This window comes from Montipora capricornis, chromosome 3 (genome assembly GCF_036669925.1).
Source record: "Montipora capricornis isolate CH-2021 chromosome 3, ASM3666992v2, whole genome shotgun sequence".
In the NCBI taxonomy this organism is placed as follows: Eukaryota; Metazoa; Cnidaria; class Anthozoa; order Scleractinia; family Acroporidae; genus Montipora; species Montipora capricornis.
The window spans coordinates 68,587,590-68,601,360 of record NC_090885.1 but is presented as its reverse complement, the minus strand read 5'-3'; the positions used below and the strand labels follow the sequence as shown (position 1 = coordinate 68,601,360).

The window sequence follows — 13,771 nt, the reverse complement described above, 5'->3', positions numbered from 1 at the left end:
TTAAAATTGTAATTCAGGCATAATTAAAATAAAAGTGTTGTTGTCTCAAGAAATTTTTCACTTTTGAAATTAATTTTTGACATCACTGCAAGCATTTTTACTACTGATGCAATCTTATCTCTCAGAAAAAAATTCTCTCTTAGTGCAGTTTTCTGTAGTTGCAAAAGACCTTTAACCAAAACCTGAACCCTTACAAAGAGTGTGTGTCTTGACTTCTAAAAAGACCTCTGACTTGCTCCCATAACCCCTAGAGGAACAAAAGTCAAATAATTATTATTAGGTGGACACCTTTATCATTTTGATAATCATAGGACTCCAGTGTTAAAACAGCAACGAAAACCATCTTCTTCAGTGCATTTTTACGCAGGGACACACTTATACACTGACGTATCAGTCCCTCGCCTTAATTTCACCCATTGACCCCTGGGAGTGCGACTTATTAACCCATTGAATCCTGGAATGAGACTCACTGTTTAGCAGATTTTACTGACTAACACCTGTGATTTTACTTGCCAACTGGGGGCATCCTACGGCACCTGAGAAGTCAGTGGGTTAATGATTACCTGCAAGCCATTATACAATGAAACAAAACAGTTTACCAAGAATGCTTCAAAATGTTCTGGGCCAGAAGTTTCCACCTTCTTCCACCATCAGTTGAATAATGAACCTGAAAAATTCACATGTTAACAAAATCAGGACTTGAGACTACCTTTTTAGCTCACTAGCCTAGTGGCTAGTAGTAGGTCCGATTTCACTATCCAAAACTAAATTTGCACTAGCCAGTCTCATCATGCACAGTATCACTCATTTGTGTAATGAAGACATGTCTTGTTACATCTAAAAGTTACCTCGAAAAAAATTTCCACTATCACAAACACAACTCCTGTTTTTATTAAAAATTCTCATGTGTTCAATCTTATTGCACAAGTTTGTTCATTTCCTTTTTTTAAAAAATAACCACTGATATCCACCCTCGCAACACAGTCACAAATACTGTATGCTGGTGTGTAACACTTCTGGTATTTTTCTCACAAGAGCAAAGTTTTTGCGCCCGTGGCACAAATTCTCACGGACCCGCTGCCAAAACTTTGCAACTCACAATATTGCATTGGAGTATGGAAAAAGTGGAATAAAGTAAATGAAATAAACCATAAGGCTGAACTTCCCTTGATTACAAAAATTGCACTATTTGGGATACATTGATATTTCAAGTTCACTGTTATATGTGAAAGCACCATTCTAGGGGTAAAGCACAAAAGCAGCAGAATGTGGGAAAATAACATCTTTAATTTAATTAGGGATAAAGGAAATTCAAAAGGACAAGATTGGCTTAAGTAATGTTCGATTAGTTTCCACAGAAATTTGTGCTTTTGCTTGGATGGTTTTTAGAGTCAATTACAGCTGTACATGTAATATTTGGCAGCCAAGTGCTCGCAAACAAGTCTTCTCAGCTTTAAATGTGAGATTTGCCTTTCCTAGTCAATGAGATAAGTCGCTCCATATTATCTCTTCTTTTTTTTCAAAGTTGAAATAGATTATATAGGGAGTTAACTTCTGTTAAAACAAGAACATGACCCCTTGACCTTGCTGTAAATGGAACAGTAGCCAAGAAGTTCCGCATGATTTCACACATGGTTAATCATATTTAAAGAATCATCCATAACAGGGCGTGGGAATACTGTAAACTGCATTGGTTTCCTTAAGGCCTGGGCAAACAGCTTCAACATTTGCTTTAACATCCATTCACTAGCCGACCATTTAAAACTTTCAGCTGCTTCTGAAGCGCTTGTTAGTCGAACTGACTTAACCATTAAACGCTTGTTAGTGGGTGCCTTTAAAAGCATTAGCATACCGTCAGGTAGCGTTAGCTTCCATTACCCATCTGTTAGTTAGCCGTTACTTTTGTCTGTTGAACGTTAAAACGTTAGTGTACCTTCTCCCATGTGAGATCACACTTGATTACTTAAACAGTCACAGAATTGCGAGTTTCGGGGGCACCAAAAATGGCGACTGAAGTGTTGCAGGCCCGCAATGTGAAGTGGATTACTAAGGTCCTTTAATTTTTATATTACATTTACAGTTCATACAAATGTACCTCATGGGAAGTAACATCATGCCCAATGATCATCTTATCTGACTGGGGATTACAAGAAATCACATGTGGCTGAAAACCCACAGGAACTAGTGTAAAAGTACTCCCTTGATCAACTGAAATGAATAATGTACTGGGTGAAAGAGCACTCACAATAACCTGGCAAAAAAAAAAAAAAGAACAACATTAATGCCACACAGTGAATCAATTTTTTCCCCTGGTTTAATTTCTTTTTTAAACTGGTTCAAATTTTTTGAACCAGTTTAACTTTTTTAAACTGGTTTATTTTATCAACTGTCTAAAAAAGGGATTTTTTTTTTGGTGTACAGTACACATAGTTGAATAAAACAGGGGCTTGGTTTTTTAGGGGGTCTCAAATAGAACGAGACATTCCTTTTCTTTCTTCTACTTCTCCTACCCCTCCCTGATCTTCCCCGTGGCCTCTATCCTACCCCATTCTTCCTTCACATATCTACCCCCCCTTACCTTCCAGGTGGAGCTCCATCCTTGAATACCCCTTATACCCACCCCTTCTTCAACAATTCTCAAGACTTTTCGTTTTACTCACCCGAATTTCCCTATCTCTAGATCTGCTGCCCACTCTCTTATCCGCTTCACAACACAAGCAACTCATGTAAATTCCCCATAATAATTTATAAATAATTACAATGTAAATATTTTATTATTCATCCCAGGCCCTTCTTGGTCCAAAGTTTGATTTATTCACATTTGGACACCAGAGCCACATGTGGTTTATCTAGCAGTTATAAAATGGTGGAGTCACGCCAATGCAATAGCGTAAATGATAAAATAATTATCGATTTTATATTGAGAAATAGAGAAAATGAAAAAAAATAATCACAAATTAATAATTGTTATTTAGAAGATGATTTTTACAACAAAGCCAAATATTTCTTGAACGAAAATACAGAGAAGCAACTTGGCCTTTCAGAAAACAAGGATCGATCTGAGCCAAAACAACTGACAAAAATTAATGGAACATCAGATGATAACTCAAAATAAATGGGCTTACTGGGATGTTGTTACTGTGTGATTCTTGGCCACTAATTCATGTTGGTTGTTAACATCTTAATTTGAGCTCCGCCATGTACTACTGTATAAATGGACTGGTTTCTAGTTCCTAAGTTGTAATACATATACATGTGTATGACTTGTATGCTTCCTGAACACGTAGAAGATCATGGGAGCTGTGTTCAATAGTGTACTAACCAAGACAAGGGCATTTCATCATTTTTTATGGTGCTTGGTAATTTTTCAGAAATCTTTGTCGATTTTGAGCTAAAAAAATACAGTAAACACCCGCATATAAGAACACATTTTTCAGGCTTAAGGCTGATCGTGTTCTTATTTGAGGGGTGCTTAGTGAGAAATCAGCCTGAAAGTGTTCTTAAAATGTTCTTAAAATTGGTTTCAGAAATACTTCTAACTATATATTACTGGAGGCTTAATTAACATATAATGCTGTTTTGTAATGGATTTTATAGTTTGTAATTGTCCTGAACACCAGAGTACTTTGATGTAAGTTACTGTACTGAATTGTTTCCTTATCCTAATACCCTTTCCCTTTATAATTATTAAGAAAATGTTTTATTTATCAGCCTGAATTTGTTCTTATTTATATGGTACTTTATTGACCAAATATCAGCCTGATGTTCTTAATTCACTTGTTCTTATATGCAGGTGTTTATTGTATTATGTGGTTATAGGCTCAAAGCTATTATGCCCCAAACATGTTTTGAGGAGCTAAGGTTTTAACAGCTTTCACCAGAACTCTCATGCATACACATGTATCTGCATTTGGGAGTGGAAAACAAATGAGAAGATCACGCTTGATTTTTGTAAATAAGTAAAGCTAATATTATAATAATTGTAATACATGTAGAGTTAACCTTTTTGTTGTTACTGTTGCAGAAATCAACATTATTAATGGTTACTGTTCCATTCTTTGTTTGGAATTGGTTTTCCTTGCGGTGAAATGTGCTTCCATAGTCACTTGACCTGAGACAAAAAAAAAAAACAAGGTGGCTTTCAACAGCCTTCCAGAGAAGCACAAGCTCTGCACCAGTAAAGAATCATGTACACATGTATGAGCAAAATCAAGCAAGCCATTACCAAACAAAACCAATGAATTTAAGTACAGGCAGCATGCACATTTTGTTAACCAATACAATGGGGTTTAGTTGTCTTTTTGAACATTGCAAAAAGTAGTTTTTCCAACTTACAGTACTGCATTATTAAGAAAGAACTTAAAATTATGGGCCAAAGACTTTGAAGAAAATAATACAGTACTAAAAATGGAGAAGGTTGACACCAACTTGGACAGCATTCCAGGTCCTAACTAAAATGACCTGGACAACAAAATTAATGGCAGAATAAAAAAGAAAATCTAGGGAAAATGCCCATTCCGCCAAACAAACTCCAATGGAAGGCTTAGATAACTTGGGAAAATGGTGGACTGAAGCTTGGGCCTTCGTAAAAATAAACATGGTTGTTGGAAGAAGCAAGACACTGATCTATACTGTCACCTGTGAGGAAATGTACAGTAACGAGTTTGTGTTTGTAAATTATTAGTGAGTTCGAAGTCTTTACTGTAAGTTACAGACCAAGTTTTTGTCCATTGATTTATGGCCCCAGCGTGAAGCAAGCAGACTATAAATCATCCAAAAAAGATTAGGTTCTATAACTGACAGAATGGACCAAGAAGACAACTATTAAGCTAGTACTAGTTACTAGTAAGATATGTATTTTACAGCTGTATCTCAGAGGTATTAAGGCATGCAGGGAAGGAAACTAGTTGAAGTCAAACATTACATTCAACTGCTACAGATGATTGGCATTGGTAACAATCTGAATTTAAACAAATAAATCTTAGCTTATTGGCTTTTGCAAGATTCAAACTGTTTTACAAGGTTATTTCACGTAAACAACATACAATGTAAGCACTTGCTACAAAATGTTGCATCAAAATCCATCTGACTACCTTTGTCCAAGATTTATCAATAACATTATAATCATGTAGATTGCCCCCTCCCGTACCCCCCCACCAACAACCAAAAAAAAAAAATTGGACAGCAATTTTTTTTTTCTCTTTTGCCGAATTTTTGCTTGACAGATTTAAACCTGTTTCTTATCCACTGTTGCCAGTCTCTTTCCAAATAATTCTGAAAAGACCATCACTGGAGAGAAACTTGCCAGCACTAACCTCCAGAAATAGGCATCTTCACAGAGAAAGTGATCACTTTGAGTATTATTTATTTTTCCACAAGTGTAAATATATATAACCTGAAAAATAAGTAGAAAAAGGAACATGATTGATAACGTGCAATCATAGCAATTGTATTGACACCAAATATACCCCACATGTACATTAAGCACTTAATGACTGGCCCCAAGGGAAACAGTGAGTTTTGTTTCCCTGAGACCCTCAATGTTCCCCGAGGCGAAGCCAACTCAAAATAGAACAATACACAGATAAAAATTATTTGCTTGACGTCAGCTGGCGTACAGATTTGCTGCCGTTTCAAAGGTGCACGACCTGATCACGTGTGAGTCGAAAGTTCAAGTTGTTGTTGCCCTAGAGTGTCATGAAGTTTTGTTCGCCCTAGGGCGTCATGAAGTTTTGACCAATGACACGTGGCACGTTCTCCTCCAATCAGAAAACGTATTTGTATTTGGGAGGTATAGCAATCTGGTTTAAATGCTGCAACCTTCATTAAATTTTGCACTGCAGGTGCAGCACATACAGCACCACTCAAAAGTAAGTTACCAGTCTCACCTTGTTTCTCACGAGATGAGACGAGAGTCTAATGTCTCATGAGAATCACTGAAGTGGCAAAAACTGACATAACTTTTGACAAAAGTCCGACGGCTAAACAAACGTTTGTAATTAAAATTTAACAACAAAACGATGCTCTTGTCGAGCGTGACACATGCATAAAAATTACACTACTGTTAAAACCGGAAAAAAAATCATGCCAATTGAGAAACGTTTTGTTTTTTACTGTGGTGGCGTTGCAAACAGATCTCTATGAAATTATAGAAAATTGCTGAATCGCTGTATGAAATAAAGAGAATTCAGATAGTTTGCGCCGAATTACAGCTGTTTTGCCCACAGTTTGTTACTCTCACACTTAAGTCGATCTGCCAATTGATATGTTTTAGTATCACGATCTTCTTATAGTTTTGCCTATGCGCGAGCCATCAATATTTCGTGGTATTGCCCATATACAAAACATATTTTCTCCCAACTAGCCATCAATATAATGTGGCATTGCCGTCTCAAAATCGCAATTTGTTTTTAATGTAAATGACATGTACATGTACTTATCTTAAGGATGACAATAATTTTATTGTTACCTAACTACAGAAAACAAAAGGATCAAATGCAACTTTAAAACAAAACTACACAAAGTCAACTTCAATGCTGTGACACAGCCCCTGTAACCTTGAACACAGGAACAAAACGGTATAAACTTGTCTGTTTTCAAATATGTTCCCTGTTTTGTGGCTTTTAAAACCAGTTTTGTTTATTTTGCAGAAAATCTGGTGTTAGATTTCCTTTATAATTTGCATGCAACAACCTTGTAATGACGCTCACAAGTTAACACTAAATTTCCATAATAATTTGACAGAGAGATCTTTAATTATCCCTTGTTGAAGGTTCACTGGAATTTACTCTGTTAAAGGTCAATTTTTTTTTCAACACTCCAGTTACTTATTTCCTAAAGTATTTTTGCGCCAAATTGCGTTAAATTCTAACAAGTGGTTCTCATTCCAAAGCGTATTTCCAAGAAAGCTATTCCGCATTCAATCGCAATTTTTTAACTTACTACACATGCGCTGGGTTCTTTCGATAACAAAGAAAAATCTGCAAATTGTGGAGTTCTTTGCATTGTTACCTTTTCTAACATACATGTACATTTCCCATAAAAGACTAAAACCATGAAAGCACTTTGTTCAATTATGAGGAAAAATAGTACAGATAGCAGAAGCACTGGGCAAATACATGTAAAATTATTCCTGTATTGAAGCCATGTTTATTTTTTGCAATCCTTGCATGCGCGCTGCATTTAGTTAGCAAGAGCAAGCGAGAAAACTCTGTTCCACCACCTTAATGAGCCGTTAAAGCACTAATGGCATCAATTTTTGTGGTGGCTTGAAAAACTTTTGCGTAGTTACTAAAACAAGGAATGACCTACAATGAGCTACAACGACCTACAATCAATGATCTACAATGACCTACATGAATATAAGGGTTATTGGCTAAGTGTGCGGTCGTGGCTGGATATTGGCCAAGTTCTTTTTTGCGTGTTTATGGACCAAGACAAAGTCAAGGTCCATAAACACGCAAAAAAGATTGAGGCCAATATCCAGCCATCTTGACATCTTCACCAAACTCTTCACCTTGACCCTCTTTCGTCTTTCTCTTTGATTGTAAGTCATTTAAGAAGGCCATTGTAGCTCATTGTAGCTCATTGTAGATCACTGTAGGTTATTGTAGATCACTGTAGGTCATTGTAGCTCATTGTATGTCATTGAAAATCATTGCAGAGCCAGTGTAGAGCTCTCATTGTAGGTCACTGTAGACCATTGTACATCACTGCAGGTCATTCCTTCTTTTAGTAACTACAAAAAACTTTTGACACAAAAGTGATGTCCTTATTACTATAGCTACATGTATGAGAAGTGATGCAAGTGTTTTTGACCTTTTTCTATTAACTTCTTCTTGTTTTCAGATCTTAAACTCTTTGTGATACATGAATTTTGGGTGCTTCTTTTGACGGTGTCATAAAGCTACATGTACTTGAGAACAAGAAATAATTATTTTAGTGAAAAAATGAATGACAGCAACAACCAGAAACAAATATAGCTTCAACTGTCAATAACGAAACTTTAAACTTTCTGTTTTAAGGAAATTATTCTTCTATTATATTTAATTGTTCACGTATAATTTTATTTAACATTACTGGAGAATTCTCGCCAAAAAAGGGAGCTACTTTGTTATCTTTCAGAAGAGGCAGCAAGTTCGGCAACATGAGCATCTAATACTTCATGGAACATGAACGTGACTAGGCAAAAATTTTTTTCTTCGCGATCGTGTTCAATATTTCCTAAACAATTATTGCCATGTACATGTATATAAACACGTTATAGATTAAGTTGAAACCTACCGAGCTCTTCTTTCCTGCCCAGTGCAAGAAGGCCACAGAGTGGTTATCCCCTTTGAGCTCAAACTCGTGTATTATTGAATGGTTGCTTTGTTGAACACTATCTTCAACACTACGCTTCAGTCTGTCATTGTGTAATTCGACCATTTCCTTGTCAAACCTCTCGAAGTCAGCCTCACGAAAGAAACCAAATTTATATGGCTGGTTTCTTTTCAAGGGGATATGCTTAACCGTGCCACGGATTATATCATCTATTCGTATCGCACTGGAAACTGAGAATGTTAATGACATAACACAGAGCAAGACAAGGCAAAAACGTACACGATCACTGCAAAACGCCATGATTGCTCTTCCTTGAGGAGTTCAAAGCGTGAGACTCCAGCCTGTTTGTCCAGCGGCTTTTCGGGTTTAGCTAATTGAAGCAACGAAATATATATAACCCCCCTTTATAGGCATCTTCCTTTTCCATTTTTTTGCGAGTTGAAAGAATGAAGTTGAACAAGAAAGTTACCTCTTCACGGAGGAAAAACCGGAAGGCTCACTTTACAGCTCCCTCCAGTGTTAGAAGAAAGCTTATGAGCTCACCCCTGTCTAAGGAACTTCGCCAAAAATACAATGTACGCTCCATGCCCATCCGAAAAGACGACGAAGTTCAAGTCACACGTGGTCACTTTAAGAGTCAGCAGGTTGGGAAAGTCATTCAAGTTTACCGAAAGAAGTGGGTAGGTATATATTGAAATCACTATAATGTTTTTGCTGCATATCACAGTAGCTGGTATAACTACAGAGTACCCGCTACTCGAAGCTGTGCTGTGAGGACGTGGATCGCTGGATACAAAATATTTTTTAGCTTATGCGGATGTAGGATCGAGCTAGCTGGAGGTATGTAAGACCATTCCTCCCATCGAAATACTAGGGAGCTTAAGCACGTGCGTTTTTGAGACGTCTTCACAACCACATTTACATCGCTAAGTATCTTTTCACTATCAGAGACCCTAAGTTTAAAAATGTGGGAGAGACCGCTATCCTGGCGTGCGAATTATTCACTTCCGGTTGCCGTCTGCATCTCAAAATGGCGCGTGCTTAATCTCCCTACTAGGGCTAAGTGGGGAGGGGGGATTGGGGGGGGCAGGAGGTAGGTTTTGGTATGGATCACAAAAGTGTGAGGGGAGGGTGGAGAGGTTTAGGAAAAATAACATGGTACACTGTAGAAAAAAAAGAGGGGGGTGGGGACTGCAGCCCTCCCAGCCCCTCCCTCTTAACAGCCCCTGTAGGGAGCCTAAGCATGTGACTTTTTTGATGGAAACAGAAAGTGAACATTTCGCATGCCAGAGCAGTAGTCTCTCCCAAATTTTTAAACTAAATGTAATCATCTCAAATAGTAAAGAGATACAATGCAATATACATTGTAACAGCTTGATTGCACAAATCAAAATACACATTTAACTGTCCCTTAACAATTCAAACTTCCGCCTTTCTGCCGCATGCGATAACTCGATCCGCACAGTGAACAAATTGCATGTCTAAATAAATGCAGCACAAGTTCTGAGTTTGCTTGTTTTCGGTAATATTTCATGATGTCTAGCAATTTACTCTCAATTTACACACGCTATACACGCAAGTAAAAAAAAATACACAAAAGTGCATGTAAAAAGATACGCACCTTTTTCGCATGTACTTTTGTATTCAATTTGCGCTCATTAGCCTGTGTAACAGACAAAATGTCAGCAGACTGAGTGATGTGTCTGGCTGCATGCAGGCCATCGTTCATTTGCCCTCAAGAAAAAATTATTATTATTATTATGATTAACTGTGTTAGAGCAGCCATAAATTTTTGTGGTCATTGATGCAGCTGCAGGGACAGATCTTTTAACATTAATGTTGTCATTTGTGACTGGTGGCCGACTACAGTTGAATTTATTCAGGCATTTCTCAGGCAGCAAACCGACAACTCAACATTGATGAGCAACAATGAATTTTTGTGTAATCAAAGGGGATATGAGTACCAACAGCCCCATGGTTTAGTCACAGCCTTGACTTGTTAATTGAAATTGTGCCTGTTTTGTTTGTACATGTAGGTAATTCACATTGAGAGAATTCAGCGAGAGAAGGCAAATGGTGCCACTGTCAGTGTTGGCATCCACCCAAGCAAAGTGGAGATTGTGAAGTTAAAGCTGGATAAAGACAGAAGGAAGATACTTGACAGAAAGAATCGATCCAAGTTGGCTGATAAAGGAAAGCACACCGAAGAAGATGTGCAAGCCATGTCAACAGAATGAGTAAGTAAAATACGTGTACATGTAAAGTGTATGTTCAGAAGTCCTTGGATAAAGTAGTGATACAGTGTACTGTATAATTATCTGACAGGCTTTCGTACAGTCAATATTATTGCAATGTAACAGAATTGAAAATGAGGGCCAAGCTGTCATTCCTGGTCAATTATTGTGTACATACACTTAACAGGCTTTGTGCAAGTCATGCAAATCCTGGAAAGTTATGAATTCCCAATAACATCATTGTAAAATCCAGGACTGCAAATCCTGCAAAATAAGGACAAGTCATGAAACACCCTTATTTTGTTTTGTTTTGTTTTTTATTTTTTGTTTTTGTTTTTACAATAACTCAAAAAACAATGACAAAAACAACAACAGAAGGGGGTGAAAAGACTCTATAACAGACTAAACTATGAAACTATACTTTAAAAAAGGTTCGATTTTTCCCTTTTTATTATAAGATGATAATCCACCTTATTCCGCCTAATTGCGAGAACCTTTTCTATATCATATACCACTTCGATTTCTGCTTTCAAACCCGTAATACTAGGTGAGACCCATTTAATTTACATCTACATCTATAAATATTATAGCTTTGCTGCTAGAATGCTGCCTGTGCTGCCTGTGTTAAAAATACCAAATAGAATGTCAACTATTGTCAGAGGTTCTAATTCTACTTTACATAACATGAGCCAATAACGGAAGGCCTCCAAAAAAGATCTTATTATTTCACAATTAAAAAGTAAAATGTTCGATAGATTCGATTTCATTTTTGCAAAACATGCAGATTGGCGAATCGACCATGTTAATCCTGAATAACTAAATTCATTTGTAAAAACAATGTTATTTAAAACTGTCAATTGAAATTCTCCAATTTTTGTTTCTATAGATACTTTCAATGCGAGCGAGTATATTTCTTTCCAATCAACTTGGAGATCGGGAAAAAGAGAGAAACGATTTTGAAGTGAACGATGGCAAATCGATGTCACATCATCAATTCTAACATAAACCGTACTGTTTAATTCAGGACACATAAATTTACCTCTTTAATCTTTAATCTTTAATCTTTTCGAAAGTAAAATAGACGTACATGTATTGCCTCAATTTTCGCAAACATCACAACAAGACGGCCTTTTGTACATGTACATTTATGTGGTTTTTGAGAGCACTCCGTTTCATATTCGGGACCATAACATTTCAGGGTTTCCAAGGTCACAGATTTCGTCTTATGGTCCTTGAATGCCCTGGATTTTCAGAGGCACAAAAAGCGTAAGAATACCCTTTTTAAGCATTTGGATATACATGTACGATATGAACAAAAGCCGGCAGTTGTTTTAGGGCCTCTCTTTTCCACATGCAAATTGTGCAAAAGACTGCTAAATTGGCCAGTCATAGAACGTTGTTTAGTACCAACGAGGTTAAATACATGTATGATAAATTACGTAAATTGATTTCAAATGAGAAAAAAAGTATTATTAGCTACCCTTTCATGGAATAACTACATGTATTTGTTAGTATGATGCCTTCTTTGCACTGTACATTTGTATTTCTTTTTGGAAGTTGAACAATGTATAAAGTTAATAATTCGCATTTGCTTCTTTTTACAGGTGGTGTTCTAATGGCTGTAATGAAGATTTTACAACTATTTAAAGCATCAATAAAGTGTTTGAAATGAGCCAATGTGAATTTGTCAGTTATCTTTTTGCCTGCGCTACTCAACTGGACACTCAAGCTAGATGATAATTATAGTGACGCACACCACGCCATTAATTTAGCATTGGAATCTAGACCAATCCAAAAACATTAATTTAAATACATCAACTCTATTTTAAAGAGAACACCAATGCACCGGAGCCAGAGAAGAAAACCCCTAAAAACCAGCAGGTGGTAAATCTGAAGTCTGTTAATATACAGCGGGTGGAGAGAATGTGTAGCCCCGACCAAGGCAGTGGTGCGACCATAGGGGTCCTGGGTCACTCTTTTCACGCTGGCTGCCGTCATGAGGGCGACGTACACTTGCGATGTCTGCGGGTTTTTCGCGATTTTCACGAAAATTTAGATGCCTAGCCATTGTGGGAGCCTCGTCTTTCAGGTCAGGTTTTCAGGTCTGGCTCAAAGCGAGGCTTTTGCTGAAGTACGTATCTCGACAAACTTGGCATGTAAGAGAAAGCATGACCTTTGGCAGCGCTTTTCGCAATTTCTGCTTCTAATTTAAGGCGAGCCTCTTCCTGGCTTAAACGGGACCTTCTTTTCTTCCAAAACTTGCTGTTTTTTAAGCACACATTCTTCAGCCTTCAGGCGCTGTTACACTGTGAAATGTTTCGTGCAACTTATCTCGCAATGTTTTGGCGACATTGTGGCGGGACAAGTTGCACTGGCGAAACATTTCATTGTAACAGCGCCTTTGGTTCTGAGAGTCTTGCCATCTCCTTCATTCTGGCTGCCTCCAAATAAGAGGTTCGGCTTCCACGAGAGCACGCGTGAGACACGCGATTCGAGTGCTTTGACATACCCGACCGCACTTTCGAACCAACACAACTAACGAATCATCAGCCGCTAGTAATCTATGCCCAACCGTCATAATCCAATCATTTACTTGGTGGCGAAAAACATCAAAGTGGTTCGCGTGCCTTAACGAGTACTCTTAACATTCAGTGATACTGTTTCATCTTTAACTTCAGACCAGTAATCGAAGTGAGCACCTTCAAAACTTCTCAAAAGCAACTATCGCACGAGGACGCTTTTCCTTTACCGTCAGGCCCGTGTTGCTCGAAGCATGGTTAAAGTAAAGTAAAGTAAAGCAACCATATTTAACGTCGATAACTCGTAACAGTAATTCAACTGACAAACCTGAGGTCGACGGTGCGCTCATTTTACTCCCTCCCTCTCCATCAGTGCTCCGTTTTACGGGTATTTAAAGCTACTTAGCTACACGGAAAGGAAAGAAGTCGAAACAAGGATGCGAGATCCGGGAATCGAACTCAGGACCTCTTGCTCCAAGGCCGCGCACTAACCAACTGTGCCATCCTTGCTCCTTGAATACCATGGAAACCTATAGATTTTGACACCTCTTAACCAACGGTTAGCGCTAAAACGAAACCAAGCTTCGAGCTACCGGCCCCTGAAGATTACGATCGTCAGCCATGAAATCAAGCATCTCGTTTATTCTGGTGCTAACGTTTGCGGCGAGACCATATCTCGAGTTCATCTTCGTACGA

At 37.8% G+C, this 13,771-nt stretch overlaps 2 protein-coding genes across 2 annotated transcripts in view; one reads left to right on the top strand and one right to left on the bottom strand.

Moving 5' to 3' along the window:
- LOC138040744 (VPS10 domain-containing receptor SorCS1-like) overlaps positions 1-8,662 on the bottom strand; it is a 14,991-nt gene extending 6,329 nt beyond the window's left edge. Inside the window, exons 1-6 of the mRNA XM_068886421.1 lie at positions 8,284-8,662; positions 5,316-5,395; positions 4,003-4,111; positions 2,096-2,251; positions 600-667; positions 195-247 (exon numbers count right to left, since the gene is read on the bottom strand). Of these exons, the coding sequence (XP_068742522.1) occupies positions 195-247; positions 600-667; positions 2,096-2,251; positions 4,003-4,111; positions 5,316-5,395; positions 8,284-8,622 (805 nt within the window). The 5' untranslated portion in view covers positions 8,623-8,662. The remainder of the gene's footprint in view (positions 1-194; positions 248-599; positions 668-2,095; positions 2,252-4,002; positions 4,112-5,315; positions 5,396-8,283) is intronic.
- Positions 8,663-8,703: 41 nt separating this feature from the next.
- LOC138041007 (large ribosomal subunit protein uL24-like) lies at positions 8,704-12,233 on the top strand. The gene is made up of 3 exons (XM_068886769.1): positions 8,704-9,002; positions 10,359-10,559; positions 12,161-12,233. The coding sequence occupies exons 1-2, from the start codon at positions 8,769-8,771 to the stop codon at positions 10,557-10,559; spliced, it is 435 nt and encodes a 144-aa protein (XP_068742870.1). The 5' UTR covers positions 8,704-8,768; the 3' UTR covers positions 12,161-12,233.
- Positions 12,234-13,771: the final 1,538 nt, after the last annotated feature.